At 37.2% G+C, this 18,179-nt stretch overlaps 1 protein-coding gene across 3 annotated transcripts in view; it reads left to right on the plus strand.

Moving 5' to 3' along the window:
* Positions 1-4,223: 4,223 nt before the first annotated feature.
* The window catches only part of PARN (poly(A)-specific ribonuclease), a 64,279-nt gene continuing 50,323 nt past the window's right edge, over positions 4,224-18,179 (plus strand). Inside the window, exons 1-13 of one of the 3 annotated variants that reach the window (XM_083799838.1) lie at positions 4,224-4,368; positions 4,579-4,656; positions 5,543-5,622; positions 7,804-7,871; positions 7,962-8,043; positions 9,911-9,971; positions 10,724-10,889; positions 11,516-11,581; positions 12,338-12,376; positions 14,040-14,082; positions 14,764-14,844; positions 16,663-16,719; positions 17,741-17,818. In XM_083799838.1, the coding sequence (XP_083655964.1) occupies positions 4,350-4,368; positions 4,579-4,656; positions 5,543-5,622; positions 7,804-7,871; positions 7,962-8,043; positions 9,911-9,971; positions 10,724-10,889; positions 11,516-11,581; positions 12,338-12,376; positions 14,040-14,082; positions 14,764-14,844; positions 16,663-16,719; positions 17,741-17,818 (918 nt within the window). In that variant the 5' untranslated portion in view covers positions 4,224-4,349. Of the gene's footprint in view, positions 4,369-4,578; positions 4,657-5,542; positions 5,623-7,803; positions 7,872-7,961; positions 8,044-9,910; positions 9,972-10,723; positions 10,890-11,515; positions 11,582-12,337; positions 12,377-14,039; positions 14,083-14,763; positions 14,845-16,662; positions 16,720-17,740; positions 17,819-18,179 lie in introns of those variants that run through there. The other 2 variants (XM_083799840.1, XM_083799839.1) reach the window with 2 other exon arrangements.

An 18,179-nucleotide genomic window follows, 5' to 3' on the forward strand; every position in this document is an offset into this window, starting at 1 on the left:
TTTGCACGCTCATCTTCCTTCACGGAAACGTGGTCCGAGGTTTATTTTACAAGTTGAGATCTAGAGGGCTAATTGCAGAGGTCAATTAGGCTTCTAGAGGCTTGTTCAACAGCAGCGCTAATGCATACTGCAGTGAGTTGGCTCACACGGGCTATTTTTACTACATTTGAGAGTATTTCTCTATATAACACACGTTCACAAATATTTATATCAGTCTCTGTTCCCTTACTGTATTTCATTTTGACTAGAGTCCAAAACAAATTGATTTTTTAAGTAGGGTTGAAATGTATTTTTCACTGTGTGATATGAAGTAACATTTTCATAAAGATTTTGTTCATGTTCAGCTTGGCACAACCTACAAATCCAGTTCAAATGACATCTGAGGTACCCAAACCAGATATCGAACATTACCACTAGTTCAGCCTATTTCAATAATGAAAGTAATAGTCTCTCATTGCTTCCTCTCCCGTATTATCCAGGTGTCTCCAGAGGCCAATTGTTCCTGTGCTGACACATGCACAGTCCTATTTTTGTTTGCTCTAGAACTATTCTAATCTGATTTCTTCCGGGACAGAAAAACACACAGATGAGAAGTTCATAACTCTTTGAGCAACAATCCAATACTTGTATACCACACTTGCATATTTATTTGGTTTACTTACCAGTTATTGCTTCTTCACATGCAAGTGGAGTTCCATTAGCAATATTGCAGCTATTATTGCTTGGATCTGTTTCTGATTAAAAAAGGAGCATCCAATTCTGACCTTCTTTAAAGTGATATATTAAAGGTACTAAACAAATTTCCATTGACATGGAATAAGTAGGCATATATGTTCAAGCATACACACCATTGCTAGATTTTTTAAACACAATTTTAGTTACAATGGTTCAGGGATCATAGGAATGATTTTGGACTCCAAAGCAGATTTCAGCTTTAGTCAAATAAAAATGAAGAATTCCACTATCAGCACAGAGTAAATGGTAAGTCTGTACCAGCTAACTTCCAATGCTTCATAGCAAAAAAAAGCAATGTAACCTTGTAATTAGCTGTTTGCCCTGCTCTCTCTCAAGATTACTCAGTCATTTGGAAAGCAGCCAATCTTTTCCTATGTCATTAAAAAATGGGAGCTTTGAGGAACTAAGATTACAAGCTATATTTTCATAAGTGCAGTTGCTTTAATGTATACATGGAAAAAAAATCAGGTAGGTACTTATTTCATTTTGTAAATATGTTATCTTCTGAAACTAAACAGAAGTGAAGATGTATGCCTCTGAAACATTAAGGACAATTACACAATAATTGATATTAAAACTTGAATAAATATCATAAGAATTATAAATTCTTTTTAACACCTAATAGCATTTCCTTTTTATTGCAATAAACTTTGTATAGGAAAACAGTTAAGAGGAGAATGTTCCAAAAGTGGATCAAAGAACAAGCAGCCTAGGCTGTCAACAGTCATGCAGAATTTCATTTTTCTCCAGAGCAGACCCTCTCAGAAAAACAAAGGAAGACAAATGACTCTCATCTATTCGACCTTTAGTTCTGTAGCTTGGGACAAACTTTTTGTTTCAAAAAAATCCAAAAGTAAATCTGAGGTGATTAACTGGACATTAGACCAGCAATGAGAAAAGATGTGTAGCATCAAACAGTAGTTCAAATTACTATAAATTAGATAGAAACTACTTGTGATGAATAATTGCCAGACTCCACAAAACCCTAATTAAGCAGAGTACTCTGCTGTTAATGTAAAAAAATGCTTTTTACCATATATAGATGGCATATTGCCAAGATGCTGCACTCTTAAAACCAGAGCATATAATACTATATCCAAGGTAAAATTGGATTAACTTGTAGTATGGATTATTACACCACATACTTCACCACATGAATATTTTTGTAGCTACTGTCATCCGCAGAGGAGTCAATCCTAAGTATAACTGTGCTGTTTTAGTCCTGCTATTTGAGTTCATTTTTCTCCTCCAAGTTAAGAAGAAACTTTTTTTTTTTTTTTAAATAGCTAAAGCCCCAAAGGACTGTTAATAGTTTCACATTTTCCTTTTAAATACACAATAATAATACCTACGTTTGAAGCAGGAAATCTCTCTTGCCTGTAACACATAATACTTCAATTCATATTAAGTAACTACACTTTATTACAGCATCTGACATTTCTATTTGCAGTTTATTTAGCTTTGTTTTGTAACTGAAGCAGACTTCCTGATTGCTCAGCTACTTGGGGAAAAACGTTAAATTTCTAAAACAGCCATCAAACTTTGTGTTTCTTTTTTCTTTTTTTTTTTTTCCTTAATAAATTGTATGCTTGTAAGTTGAAGGGAGAGAAAAGAGGAGACAAAACACAATTTGCTTAAAGTATGAATAAAACTATTAGCCAGTGATCTCTCTGAGCTAAGAAGGGACACAGCATTATACTTTCAGGTTATCTCTAATACTATTTCATGCATAGTACTGCTCTATGCAGATCTTTTTGTTTCCAGAATAAGTACAAATATTTACACTACCTATTAGTAATGTAACATTCCACCACTTTTCGTAATTCTGTAATACAGTTTATCATAATTTTACATCTAAATGAAAACAGGTAACAACTTGTGAAAACCACACTGTATTCTAGAAAACTGTTTAGAAATCACAAGATCTATCCTACTAAATGTAAGTGACTAATGAACCTCAAAGAGAGGTTCAAACCTCAAGCAAAGTTACCTTGTAGTTTGCTTTTCCCTTGGAATGACATTTCCATTTTTTCTATATTATATCTAAAGTTTGACTTTGATTACAGGTACATTGGTTACTACTGATTCTCAGATTTGTTGCATATATCAAGTAGCTGAGCCCAGGAGATTATGCAAACAAATTTAATTCTCTAAAACACATGGTTTATGTCACCAAGCAAATATTACTACAATTGTGGCCCATGCATTGGGAAAACTAGGTTGCTCTTGAAAATCAGCTGGTGTTCTCTCCCTGGAGACCAGGCTCCATTCCACCACAGAGCTGCCCTTGAGGCTCTGCCTTCTCAGAAGCACAGCCCTTCTGTCTCAAAGCCTTGACTCACAGCTCTGCTGCCCTTGGCCCAATTCTGCAGCTGGGTCTAGCACCACTTTGCCTTGGGTCAAGCACTGCTAGCCTGGGGCTATTTTATCCCTTAGCACAGCCTCTGCAACCACTGACCTCGGGGGCTGCACTGGCACTACACACGTTCAGGCTGAACAGTGCTGTGAGCAGGTTGCTCGGCATCTCAAAATCTGATTTGCCCATTACCCACTAGTTGAACACTGCTGGTACCTCTTAAGTCTTTTGTTCAAGCTCTTTAACAAGAAGCAGCAGGAGCATTTCTTAAAAAATATGGGAGCAAGATTCAAATGTCATGCTTCAGCCAATTTACTGCAAAATATAAGAATCTCTACTACTATTTAAACTAACCTCTTGCTTTGCACCATTTAATCATATAGATGATTTACTGTGGGCACATGTAGAGTAAATTGCTTGCAGCGAAGAGGCGAAGCCTCATCTTGAAGAATCTTTAAAAGCTCTCCTTTTTCACTGCCCAGTCCTGCATAGTTCCGCATCATCCACTCTATGCAGAAATACCACCCAATTCATTAGGAATTTCCCATTTGTTTTCATTCTGCTGGAATGCTGGAAAAGGGCTTTCATTTGCTGTGTGAACTGGAACCCTTGGGTTTCATACTATTCTTCCTCATGAGTTTAGTTTCCTGCTCTTGTACCAGGCCTTATTTCAGAATTTCCTTCCACAGTAGAGGTGTGGGGATATTTTGCTGGGCATTGAGCTTTACAATGATTGTACAGTGATCTGCAGAAGTGTTGGTTTTATGCAGTGGGACAACAAATGCTTCATCTGCAGCACTTTCACACACACCTGCTCCATCACCAAGGTGAATCCACAACCAGCGTTAGCATTTCACCATCTTGCCAACTTTCCATCACTTCCATCTATGTGGTGCTAGCTGCTTCACCCTTCTGAAAGGACGTATTTCCCCACACCCGTGACACTTCGAAACACCCCCCCACCAAAAAAAGAAAAAAAAAAAAAGAAAAAAAAAGAAAAAAAAAGAGAGAGAGAACATTTTTAGGACTCTGTAGCGGCGACCAGGGCTGTCTGTCCCCCCTCCGCACCACAGCAGGGCGCTGAGGGACACCCCACCTGAGACGCGCGACTTGCCCCCAAAAGATGGCGGCGGCCGCCCGCCTTCTGAGGGGCGGGCCGGGCAGGGCGGGCCACTCTCCGGAAGCGCTCGGCGGCGGCGGCGGCTGTTGCGGGTGGTGCCGGGCCGGGCCGGGCCGGGCGGGCTGGTGCGGGCGAGGGATGGAGGTGATCAGAAGCAGTGAGTGAGCGGTAGCCCTTGCTTGCCTCGCACCTCGCGGCCGAGGGCTTCCCCGCTGTCCTAGCTCCCCCGTTCCCCTTCCCCCGGCCTCAGGCTCTGGGCAGGGGGGCGGCCCCGCGCCGCCCCTCGCCCCGCAGGGACAGCCCTGAGGGGCGGCGGGCGGGCATGGGCCGCGGACGGCTCAGGCATGTTTTGCCTTTTTCCCTGCAGATTTTAAGGATAACCTGAGCAAAGTCTGTGAAGCCATCGAAGAGGCGGACTTCCTGGCTATTGATGGGGAGTTTTCAGGTACAGTCGGGTGTTCTGGCAGTATCTGTGCGGTGCCAGGTGCATGAGTTTGCTGTGTGGTATCTCCAAGTGTTGGCTTGAAGTAGCTGAAGCAAAGGCTACTGGAAAGTGATTAAACCACTTATTCTATGTATCATAGCAAGGTTTTTGGTCAAGGAAAGATACGTGTCATGCTCACAGTTCTACTCTCTCCCCACAGTAATTTTTGAGCATGTTAACTGATTCTCAGCTGCAGCTGTCAAAGAAGCCTCAGGAAAGACATAGAGGTTTTTGTGCCTCATGAAAACAAGAGGTTGGGATAAATAACAGAGATCCTGCAAGTGTTTGGACAGGGAAAGAGACCAGTAAGGACTTAGACATTTGTAAAGCCTGGAGGGTCTATGCATCAGAGACTCTTTAATAAATGTTTTAGCTTTGGGATGTAGTCATTAGGCAACCGTAAAAAGTAAATATGATTAAAAAATGTTTTTGTTAGCTGTGGTGCTTATGGAAATACAGTTAGTATTTTGTGTTGCTTAAGGTGACTAAGTCATTCAATGAATCTCTACGCTGCACTCTTCACGTTTCGTAGTTTGACTTTGATCCTCCATTGTGTTGTAACATCAATGTCATGTTACTGGTAGAAGATGTTTTCACGTTAGTATCTTGTAGGATAGGAACCAGACTTCTGCAGCAAGGCTTTACTGCTAGAACAGTACTATTACATTGGGTGTCTTTTCTGTTGAAGATGCATGTTTTTACACAGCGGAAATTTGTTCTTAACTGAAATACTCTTAACATGTATTTTAAGCAAAAACATTTTTCTTAACTTACCAGTTGTGACATTGCTTAGTTGTGGCTAATTTTGAAAAGCTTACCCAAAGCCAAATACGTTCTGCTTTTTCAGGGATCAGCGATGGGCCTTCTGTTAGTGCATTAACCAATGGCTTTGACACTCCAGAAGAAAGGTATCAGAAACTTAAAAAGGTAAAGTGTTTACCATGACTAAAATGAAAATGCTGGAAAAAAGTTCTGTAGTTCAGAATGGAGCCAATGATAGAGGTCTGTACAATTGAGTTACGTAGAGTAGATAAGGATTGCTTGTTTCGTTGTCCTTGCTAACACAAGAATTCAGGAGTGTTGCATAAAACTGGTGGAAGTTGTGGTCAGAACAAAGGGGCATGATTCTTCGTATAAGAGATAGTAGATATGTAGAGCTTGTTATCAAAAGATGTTGAAGGTGTTAATCAGTTTGAAATGGGACTAGGTAAGGGAAATTCAGTGACAGAGAAACTACATCAGGACTAAGGTCCTTCCTGAACTACCTCCCCTGCAGCAGGAACTGTTGCTAAGCCAACTGAAATGCCAGTTGCCACCACCTCTGCCTCTCTGCAGGATGGGAGGGGAGGGGAGAGAAGAGGTGCTAAACGAAGTCAAAAGAGTCTTAAAAAACAGCCAAATGACCATGGGAGATAACATGTAGTGTGTGAGCATCTAGCAGTCAAAACTGTGATGTTTTGGGTTGTTTTTCCTTTCCTCTTCCCCCTATAGGAGAGGGATCAGAAAAGAGGAGTGCTAAGTGTTTTAGCACATGCTGTTTCTTGAGCTGCAGGGAGTCAATAAACACTGCTTACTATTATTTTGTTAAGAGGCATTGCAGCATGAGGGAATTGCTGGTTAGTGTTCCTATTGTTCCTCTCTATTAGGGGTAGCCATTGAGAAACTAGAACAACAAATGGCAAAAACTAGGGAAGAGGCTATAGCTTGAAAACAAACAAAAAAAGGCAAAAAGTGACCCAGAAGAAGACACTAATGGAGACCGGTTTCTGAAGAGCATCCAATAAGCTAGTGGATGCCACCTGCTATTCCTCTGGCTCCATATGAGAAAGGCCAGGTGAACTTAATGTTAGTTTATTTATTTATTGTCTTTTATGCAATGGTATCTTCTTACGTATAATATTTTGGAGAAACTTGGAGACAGGAAAAGCTATGTTAAGACCGCAAGAGATCTGCTGTCCTCCAGCCTTCCCTCTGGCATGTGTTTGTAAAGGCAGACAAAGTCCAAAAGGTGAACATGCGTGGGTACCATTATGCAGGTACCTAGAGTTCTTGATGCATAGCTTCAGATCAAATAATTCAAAGACTTCTGTGGCTCCTCCCAGTTTGGAGACCAGGCAGAGAGTCAATGTAAACAGGGCTCCTAGTTTGCTTGTTGTAACAGAGCCTCTGGCTACTGTTTGTGTACCTGCAAGAGTTGCCATGGGCTGGAAGCCCAAAAAGTGCTAGAGCCAGTCAAGACTTTCAGAGCTTCAGGGTAGCTGATGATTTAGACTCTGCAGGCACAAACAGTCTGGTGTATCTGAGCCTAACCTGAAATTTTGTTATCATCTTCTTAAAATTTCTCTTTTGCCAGCCAATGAATTAACATGATTATTGATATTTTTGATCTTTATGCTCAAAGATTAGAAGATTAGTGTTGTATATCCTGTGACTGCCCAATCCCCCCCACGACTGAATTGAATAATTCTGTGTGTTCATTGTGTTTAAAAGGGCTGTTTGGCCCTCAGGAAGAATGAGTCAGTGCAACCAGGATGCTTGTTTATTTTCCTATACACCTACAGCAGTGTTCAAAACATTTTCAATATTGATTCAACAATTGTGAAATAGAGGACAGGATGATAAGTATCTATCTCGTACTTCTATCCCTGTTAGCCACATGTACTAGAAGAATATTAAAAGTATTATCATACATATTTGGAAACAATATGCAGCCAGCATCCCTCATAGCCTCTTGCCACGCTACTTAGAGCGTAAGTGAATGTAAGAAGGTGAACTGACAGCTGCTTTAGGTACACCATCTTTTCCTTGTGTGTGAGCAACAGGTAGAGAAATAGGGGACTTCCATTAGTTCTTGTGTGTTTAGGGAATAAAAATGCATTCTACAAGTCATCTTTAGGCAGTAGTGTGATGATTTCTAGGTAAATGGGGTTGAAAACTAGTTAAGATCTGGTGAATTTACTTCAAAATTACCAACAGAGTAAATGTTGGTTATGAAGATCCAGATCTGTTTAAATTTGAAATGAAGTCATATCTACTCTGGGTGCACCCCAGTTATTTTTAAATATGTACAGCTCTTATTCTCATGCAAAGTTTTCCTTTCCTTTCCAGCATTCCATGGATTTTTTGCTCTTTCAGTTCGGCCTTTGCACTTTTAAATATGACCACACAGAAGAGAAGTATGTAATTCTCTTATTCCTTGCTTTGTTCATTGAGGAATTTATGAATATAGATAAGATGTATTGACATGCAACTCATCTTTTTCACAGGTATATAATGAAGTCATTTAATTTCTATATTTTTCCAAAACCCTTTAACAGAAGTTCACCAGATGTCAAGTTTGTCTGTCAGGTTAGTAGAAAAACAATTTGAATTTTCTTGGGTAAGATATACCTGCAGGAGGCTTCTAAGCAGAGGTTTTCCTGAAAATACTAAATCATTGTAGAGGGAGAAGTGGTTGGTTCTTTTAACAGTTTTAAAGACAGATAAGTTTGTGTTTTGTTTTGTATTCTTAAAGAAGAAATAAAAGCATCAGTTCAGAAAAATCCTCCCAAATGAGCTTCAAGGAAATACCTTTGACTTCACTTAAGTCTCATTACATGTTACATTGTATTCCCTGTTGTTTCTGGAATTGGAGATAGTGTTTCAAACCTGGCAAGATGATTCGATTTTTTTCCCCTTGTCTGACTTCCTGTTTCCTTGCTCTTTCCAGGTTGATTCTTTATTCTCAATTGCTTATCTAATTTTCATTGCTTTCCAAACTATTGCCAGCATTTTCCTGGTCTCAGATTTTTTTTCTACTGAACCATATTTTTCACTCTAGCTTTTTCTTTCCATGTAATTCGGTTTTTCATCTTTATCCCTTTAGTGTATCTGTTCTTACTTTGTAAGTAAAAATAAATCATAAACTAATGCAGAAATTACAGTTTGAGATCAGTATTTGAGGAAATGAAATTCTAGAATAAAAATTGATAAGAAAATCTAGAATATGGTCTGCTTAAATGTTGCATTTAGCTGAATTACTGAAACTTTCTACCCCAACTTGCTGCAGCAACAGAGGTTTCTTTTTATTACATCTGTTTTTCCTTAGGAGAAGATGATGTATGTCATTAGTGTGGAAAATTGTAATAAAAGATAGATACATAAAAAGCCTTTAGTGAACTCTGGGCTTGGATTAAGTTTATCGGGTTGTTACCTTTTTGGCCTGAATGGCTAGACAAAGAAGTATGGTCTCTTAGTTCATTTTGATTTGGAGAAATGAGGTTGTCTTCTACTGCAACTTTTCTGTTCAAACAAAAAAACAGCTAAACAAAGCCTCCTTATTCCTTTAGATAACTGAATGGCAGTGTTATTGCTATGTATTATTATGCAGTGTTATTATTGTAAAAGCCAAACATACTGTTTATCCTAGATAGATATTTTTTTTCTGGGATTTGAGACTTACTGTTAGTAATTTCATTCCTTTTTGTTTGTTTTCATTGTGTCTGTACTGTGTTTTCTAGCTGTGTTTTCTAGTTTCATCTAGCTAAGTTTTGTGCTCGGACAGGTTAATTCCTGTGTGATCTTTTGTCTGTCTCCTGGATGTTTGTTTTGATTTTTAGACTTTAATAAAAGAGCGTAAGTGCTCCTTAACCAGTTATTTAAAATGAAATTGTGGATAACTGCTCTAGATTTAATGACACTGAACAGTGCAAGAAGAAATTTTGGACTGTCTATGGTAGGACTCTATTGGATAGTATCTGGGGCAGTAGAGAAACCAGGCTTCTCATTGCTAAAACTTCAGTATGTATTCTTTGAGTCATTGCCTTAAAAGGTTGTCCAGTCTTGAACTTGGTTGTCTTGATTCAGAAAACAAAGCCAATGAAAATTCACACAATAAGTAAAGTTGAAACTAGTATGTTTTCACTGGCTTTTTTGTTGTTGATGTATCTTGTGCTCCTATATAGCATTGAAACCCTAAATCGTTTAAAATTGACCCATGTGTCAGAATAGCTTTGGGAGACACAGCTGATTTTGAGATACCCTATAGAAGCTGAAAGTACATAACAAAAGTAACGTGGTTTAAATTTGCTTTGGCTTCTTTAGGTTCACAAACTTAGTTGCTCTTGATCCTGATTATTACTATAATTTCTTAAAAACTTAAGTAACTTAAAAATAGTTGATCTTTGTAAGCCATTGATACTCTTGCCAATTGTAAACCTATTTTCTTTTGTTACAGAGTTCAAGTATAGATTTTTTAGCAAACCAAGGATTTGATTTTAATAAAGTTTTTCGCAATGGTGAGTTTTTTTTCTTTCCATATCTGCAAAATTTATGATGACATCTTTCTTCATGTTATGCAAAAAGAAAAAAAGGCAGCCATTCACAGTATTCTCTTATCACAGAGTGAAGTTCTGTAACAGTAATTCTAAATTATTAAATTCTGGGCATAGTTCTAAATTACTCATATCTTGTTCTAGAATATGCTGATAGTTACTGCCTTTTCAAAAATTAATTATATAGTATTCAACTGAATAGAATTCCTATTTAAATAAGTGCTTAGTAGTTTATTTTTCTTTGCTGACTAAACATAAATAGATGAGTAATAAATTACATAGCAGGGTAATGGAACAATTGTAAGGCCTTTTAAGTAACATTTTTAGAAAAGGTATCAGTACTTTGTAATAGGTGCTGCTGCAGTCTATTATCAAAGCGTTGCAGATATCAAGGAAGAGAAGTGCCAAATATTCCTGTGATTATGATCTACAGCTCTGCAGTTCTCAGGCTCATGCTTTGTGCAGATGAGGCATACAGATCTTAGTAATCCAACAGCACCAGCTAATCTCACATGTGGTTGAAGAAAGCCTTTATACCCACAAATAAAGAATGGGATCTAGAATGGGTGGCTGAAAGGGCTAAATGTGTTTTGAGCTTTCAGGGGGGTAACATTGGCAGATTCTTGGTTAGTAATAACTCTTTCCTAAATCTACATCCTTAACCTGCTTGTAATTATTATGAGTTTTTAATTGTCCTTTTTTTTTTTTTTTTTAAGGAATTCCGTATTTAAATCAGGAAGAAGAAAGACAGCTAAGGGAACAGTATGATGAAAAACGTTCTCAGGCCAATGGTGCAGGATCTCTCTCCTATATTTCTCCCAATACCACAAAATGTCCTGTCACAATTCCTGAAGATCAGAAAAAATTCATTGAGAAAGTAGTGTAAGTAAAATTGTCTAATATAAAATGAAACTTTATTATGCATATGGTGACATTACAATAAACCATAACTCTTAAAATACTTAATTTCCTACTGTTTATGATAAAATATTCTGTGAAAGGAAAGACAAATTAGAAAATACAGAGAGAAATCCATTATGAATTTCATTTGTTTAGCAAAAGAAACCCAAACCCTTTAGTTGGCCTTCAACATAAGGAGGTGTAGAATTTTGGTTGTGGGTGTTTTTTTATCTGATGGCAATCTCCTCCTTTGCAAAACAGAACAGAGTTAGGGGAAGAAACACTTAACCAATACTTCTATTAAATCTGCATCTGCCTAGCAACGCTTAATGGTCTTAGGTGAAAAACAAGACATCCCCTCACTAATGTGACAGTTTAATGCTATCTTTCTTCGATGTTGTTGAAACTAAAACATAAACATGTTGACATAACATAAACATAGTGACATGTTTGTAAATTGAAGATATTTTTATTAGGTCACTAGTTTTTATTTTTTCATTTTTTTTTATGTTCAAGTGTTTTCTTTTGGGGAGAGCTGTAAACATCTCAGTAAAAAGAAAATGATAGCTGTAGGGGCAAATCATCTATTTAATCTTTTTTTTTTCCAGGGAACAGATAGAAGAATTGTTAAAGAATGAAGAAAATGAAAGTTTGGAACTGGAGCCATGTACAGGGTCAGTTTCTGAATTTGTCTTCTAAAAATGATTTTTTTTGGCTATATTGAATTAGGGGAGTTACAGGGATGAAGAAAGATATCTTGACCCGGGCTAACTGTAACAAAAACTACATTTATCTCTGAATGTTGAGAAAACCTGGTAATCTATATGATTGTCATACTCTGCTTTATGAGCCGTAACTTCTGCCTGCAGTGTCAACATATGTAAGTATAGCTACGTAAGTGTCTTGCTTACATAAGCCTACTCTTGTAGTTGCTGTAGTGCTCTATAAGCATTGGAGATGCATTTTATAAACAACTTTCTCAAATCTATTGAGCTATTAATTGTTTTGTTCATTGTTGACACCGTGTTTTAAAACTGCTTCTAGTGGATCTCCTTCCCAAACTTACTTATTAGCCTATTTAGCTTTGGAATCCAGATGTACAATTATTATCTTAGGAAAAAAAAAAGTTATCCCAACTTAGAGATACTAGAGCATTGTGAAACTGGAGTAAGGTTACATTGCTGCATCTATATTCAGTAATCATGAGTGCAGAATGTTTGCTTGTGAGAAGATACATGAATAGCTGTACAAAATGTTCCAAATGCCTTCACAACTTGGCAACTGGCCTACAGGTTTTGGTATGAGTGAATTATACTCTTAACTTAAAAATGTTTCTACATAGGAACTAAAGCAGGCTTTATTTGAACATTATTACTTTGAAACACATATGTAAAATATGACTTAGTAACGTAATTATCTTTTGGTTTTAGATTTCAGAGGAAATTAATTTATCAGACCTTGAGCTGGAAGTAAGTTACTGATAATTCTGTCTTACTCTATAATTTTAGTATTTCTGATTAAAAAAAAGGGGGGGGGGAGTAAAAGCTGATCTATTTAATCTCAGAGGTGATTAATGGAGATTTTTTTTTTTCCTTTAAAGGAAGATTTCTATGGTGTTTTAAAGATAAATTATATTAAACTGGTTTGTGATAATTCATTTGAACATTTTAAAGCTTAATATTAATTTTATCATTCCTGTCTAAAACCTGTGAATAGAACAGCAAAGTGCAGAAGCCTAGAGCTATGTAACAAATGCAACTTGACAGGTTTTTAGTGAAAATGAAAGTGCATGTGCTTATGGATGTTGTGGGCTTTACTTGGAAAAACTTCTATGTTGCTCATATTAACATCTAATTTTTCTGTTAGATGTCAGGTATAACCATTTCTGACCTTAAAAAATCCTAGTTCTAGTGGCAGTTCTCCTCTTCTGACTTTCTTTATCCTATATCTTTGCCTAATTATATATCCCTTAAGGCCTTACAAGAAACTGTAAGGCTGTTTGAGTAGGGCTGTAGAGATGAGGTTTTGCTCCAACTGCACTACTAAAAGGTAGAAAATACAATGGATTTTTTTTTTGTACATTTAGTTATTTCAGTGTTGCAAACAATATCTGGCACTGTTACGTGTACTGGAACTGGATGAAATAAAGCTGCTCTGTATAAAATGGAATCTCAAGAAGTGAACTTGAGAACTAACTTGAGAAGAACAGAGGTGTTTTCAAGAATTTTACTCTGTGTTTCTGAATATATTGAAAAAATATCTGTAGCTTCCAGTAGGACGTGGTGTTATGCTTGTCTGATGTTTATTCTTGCATCTTCTCGTAGTGTATAGAAGAGTGTGTTTTTTAAATTTTCAACTGTGTACACTGCGTGGGGATATTGGTCAGAGAAAGTGAAGTTGTGAAGTTAGCTTGGAGATAATTAAAGCAGAAAACAATGAGGTTATTGATTGCCCTTCTCTCCTGAAGGGAGAGTGACGCAGTCCTGAACTCTTCACAAGTCACATTCTCTTTTCAAGAGCTCTGTTGTGCAACAGTGTTCTGATGCATCCAAGGTCTATGACATGAAACAGCTTGAAAGTGAATCCTAGGTTGAAAATTATGTGGGAAGTCAGGGTTAAGAGGACACAATAGTACTCTAGTATGTGTCCTCTAAGGACTCTTTTTGGTAGTTCTAATACTACAGTTTCTCTAGTACTAGATTTAGTAGTAGCCAGAGGATGAAGGAAACATTCTGGTTCTGTGTGGATTATATAATTGTGGTTATTTTTTTTATAATGGGAAGATCAGAAGATGAACAAGATGGTATTTCATTGCCTTAAAAACAAGGCATGATGTTCTCTGGCCTTGTTAGTTGTTGGGTGTTCTGTGGCAGCACTCTGGTAATTAAATGTGGTTGCGGTGCAGTGATGCAACCCAATAGCAGAGCTAACCAAATTTAGTAAATATTAATATATTAGAGCTTCCTATTAGCAGGAAACTCAGAGTGGTTTATAAATACTAAAATAAATGACATGGTAGAGGCATGCAGCCACCAAAGAAGTTGGCTTGTGGCTGCAGATAAATGACAGCTTTCTCACAAGTGTTTTGGTTTTATAACTTCTTACATTTACTTTTCATGTGTTCTGATGTAGGTATCCAAAAGGTATCCACGTTGAAACTCTGGAGTCGGATAAGGTAACTAGGCAAGTTACTGCCTGTAACATTTTTCCTGTTGAAATTGTACTTCTCAGTTTTACTAATGTTCCAGATCTCTAGGTCTGACCAACAGTCCTGATTTCTACATCCAACTTGAGCTTTGTTATGCAAAACGTGGAACTTCTTAAATAAAATATGATTAACTAGCTTCTAGTCTTTAAATATGAATTATATATGAATTATATTAAGCCACACAAGTATATGTTTATTACTTAAAAATTTAAAGAAGGACACCAAATGGTACTTTTAAATGCAGTGTTTGTGACGTTCAGTGTTGGTGAAGAGTATGTATATGGGTGAAAAGTGACTCTTGATCTTATGAGAACAATAGTGTTGTTGCATACTGCATCCTCCCTTCCCAGCTCAAATCTCTGTTTCAAAAATATTTGAAATCTGTTAGCTATAATGAAACACTGATAACCTTTCTTAAAAAGTAAAAAGTGGATTTAGTAAAAGTTAGGTTTAGTGGGTATATAGAATACAGCTTTCTAAACTAGACTTTTGGGTATGGATGATAAGGTGGTGCTTAGAGTAGAAACAGTCACATTGCCAAAGTTACTGCTGCTGAGATATGACTTAATTTTCTTTACAATTTAATTTACAAAAACTTGCAGTGGTTGTAAGCATGAACTTCTCAAATGATACTTTTTCTGATTTTAGAAGGAGAGATATATTGTTATTAGTAAGGTAGATGATGAAGAACGAAAAAGAAGAGAACAGCAGAAACAAGCAAAGGAACAGGTAAATATTTGCAGTAAGTTCCATTTCTTTAGTTTGAATGAAAGAGAGAGGGGGAGAATCTGTGACTTCAATCAGCTGTGTAAAATTGCATGCGGTAGGGTTTGGTAGTATTTCCCTTTTGCTTGGCTGTAGCTGTTGTTTGAAACTGGTTCTCCAAATTCTACTCAGACATCTTTTGCTTTGCAGTATAGCAAAAAGAGTTGCAAGATACTCTACAAAGTTTTAAAGAGTAACTAATTGTAGAATACTTAACCAATATTGTGGAGCACTGGATTCCTCCTTATGTGAATCTGCTCTGTCAGAAAAGCAAGGTCTAGACATAGGAAACATAGTTGAATTGCATTTGTTAGTGCTCTATAACAACAGTCCTTGCAAAAAGTCTTGCAAAAATTCTGGAGCAAGTGTTCATGTTATTTGGATTTGCAATCTGACCTTGATGTAGTACCCTGTTAAAAAAACGTGCTTGCTTTTAGTTGTACAATTAATGTAATCTGATTTTTCTTAATAGAAACATGCTGCACACAACTACTGTAGTAACAAGTTGACTGCGAAGTCATATGTGGTATTCAGTCACTCTCAGCTTTATTTATGGGACTTGATACCAAGTCTGAAGCAAAATTTTGGGAGTCGTAAGACTGAAATTGTGGTCATGGTTGATCACTTGTCTCCTGTTGATGTCTTGTCATTTGTGCATACATGTTTCAAGATAAAATCAGCTTGGATGGAGTGAATAATGTTTGCATGCAGAATCCCCCTTAAGAGGGAAGGAGCTATTTAATAGAAACCTTATCTAAAGTGGCATCTGTTCTTGCCAGAGGAATGTTAGGAACAACTTATTACTGCAGTAGACTTCTCTGAAGCCGTTTTTATAGGTGTATTAATCAGTCTGACTAGTGGCTCTAAAAGCTGAACTAAAATAACAGTGAATGCTTTATTGAATTTCACTTACGGTTGAGCAAAGACAAATAACGCAAGGCAGAAATTACTTGGAAAAAATACTTGAAGAAGAAGAACCTATTGGGGGAAAAGTGCTTTAAGTGAAACTAAGCTGAAGAATGAAGTGAAACTTAAGATACATAACAGTTTTAGTATCTTCTTGAGCTGTTTACAGTCTAACAACTGGTGAGCACTACTGAAAATACTGTATAGATGACAAATTGGGTATAACTTTACTGGGTCTGGTTTAGATGAAGCTAACTTTCCTCGTAGCAGCACATGTGGTGCTGTGGGAAAGGAGGAAGGAAGGGGGGATGTTCGTGGTTATGGTGTTTGTTTTCCCTAGCAGCCATTAAGCAAGCATACTGAGGCCATGCTTCCCAGGAAGTGGCTAGACATCTACCCGCTGATGGGAAGTGAAGTAGTCAATGAATTCCTCTTTTTGCTTTGCTTGTGCATGGAGCTTTTGCTTTTCTTATTAAGCTGTTGTTATCTTGATCCACTTGTCTTTTTCCCTTCCTTTTACTTTTTTTTTTATTATTATTAATTTCTCCCCAGTCCCTGGGAGAGGCGAGTGAGCAAAAGGCAGCGTGGATACTTGGCTGCTGGCTGGAGTCAACCTACAGCAGTGGCAGTGGCTTGCAACTTGTCCAACCTTACAGTGAACCAGAGCTATATTATAACTGAAATTCTCACCAGCATCTGGCTTTGGCCTCATGTATTTTCCAAACATTGACATTTCTGTTGTGGTCTGCTCTTGCTTATATCTGAGAAAACATTTGAGCCAAACAGGGATTAAAATTTTCAGTGTGCCTGTTTACAGGTACTATTTTGACAGTATTTGTATTTATATTTCACTAACTCCAGAATCTTTGCTTACAGGAAGAACTGAATGACGCAGTAGGATTTTCCAGAGTTGTTCATGCGATTGCAAATTCTGTGAGTAATGTGATTCTTAATGTACCTTCAGAAAAATAATTCCAACAAAGTCTTCTTTTGTTGTTATATTTTGCAAGATGAGATGGAATGCATGTTAAAGTCGCTTCTCTTTTGGTATTTTCTTTTTTTCTAGTTGACATTGTTACATGGTTTACAATGGGTTAGTATGTTAGGTTAAGTAAGCTCATGAACTGATGGACGTGAATGACCTCATTATCTATAAGACTCAACAGCAGATTTTTTTTTTGTATTTTTTTTTTAACAAGATTCTCTTAGGTAACTGAGCTTTCAGGTTTTTTCTATGTTCAAAAAAGATTGTTTATTTTTCCCGCAGTTAAATGCTTAATCACAGAAGGTCATCTGGGTCTTTTCTACTTATATAGTTTAAGTAGGCTATAGTTTGACATATGTACCTTTCAGCCTGATTATTTTCAAGTAGTTGAGACAGCCTGCTTTTGAAATAACAAATGTGTGCGTATATTGTTTTCTTTAGCTAAGGAAGGATGCATGGAAGCAGAAAAAGTTGTCAAATGAAGCAGAGTTAACATTAAAAAAAAATTCTTGCACTTTTTCGAGAAGGAACTTGTACAGCATCTGGCATGAATATTTCCGCACTGTGAGAAGCCATGTCACACCCTTAATAACTGTCATATATTAATTACAACCATAAAGAATATATTGTGATTTGTTGTACAAGCTGTAAATTAAAAGTTAGCAGACTGACATATTACTTTAATACATTAAAGTTGTGAGAAGCTCTCTTAGTGTTATTTTCTACTTCTCATCATTTCAAGCTGCTGCCGAAGGCTGTGATAAGTGGTTGGGAGTAGAGGAAAGAGAGGAGTAGCAGCCCTCAGAGAATGGAGGAGTCTGTGGGGCAGGTGGAGAGCAAGTTGTGAGGTTTGATTTCTGTTTGTTCCCAGCTGCTCTCAGCTAGCATCTGTGACAGGTGCTTTTCACATACTGCCCTTGCTTTGTCCATGGCTAGAAGTGTGACTAACATTTAAGTTACTTTTCACAGGGCAAGCTTGTTATTGGACACAACATGCTGCTTGATGTTATGCATACTATACACCAGTTCTATTGTCCTCTTCCTGATGTAAGTGATCTTCTCAGTGTTCAGATGATGACATAAATGCTTTAATATATGTGTTTAGTCTGGTAACAATAGAAAGGTATTTTAAAAAGAGCACTTGTGGCTTCTGGGCTACTGCCTTATTTTCTTAAATCTTCATGTAGAAAGTTTAGCTGAATTCTTCACCTTTTTAAAACATTTGAGTTAAATGTTGGAAGTGAATTGTGCCTTCTGCACATGTCTGTTAGTCCTTCAAAATCCGCTTGCATAAGGGCAGATAAATATAACTGATACATTTGTTAGGAGACCGGATTGGAATTTGTGTATTATGTTATTTTTTCCGCTAGTAGTCACAAAGTTGGAAAATGTCTTTATATAAAATATA

Source organism: Anser anser, assembly GCF_964211835.1.
Source record: "Anser anser genome assembly, chromosome: 15".
Taxonomy (NCBI): domain Eukaryota; kingdom Metazoa; phylum Chordata; class Aves; order Anseriformes; family Anatidae; genus Anser; species Anser anser.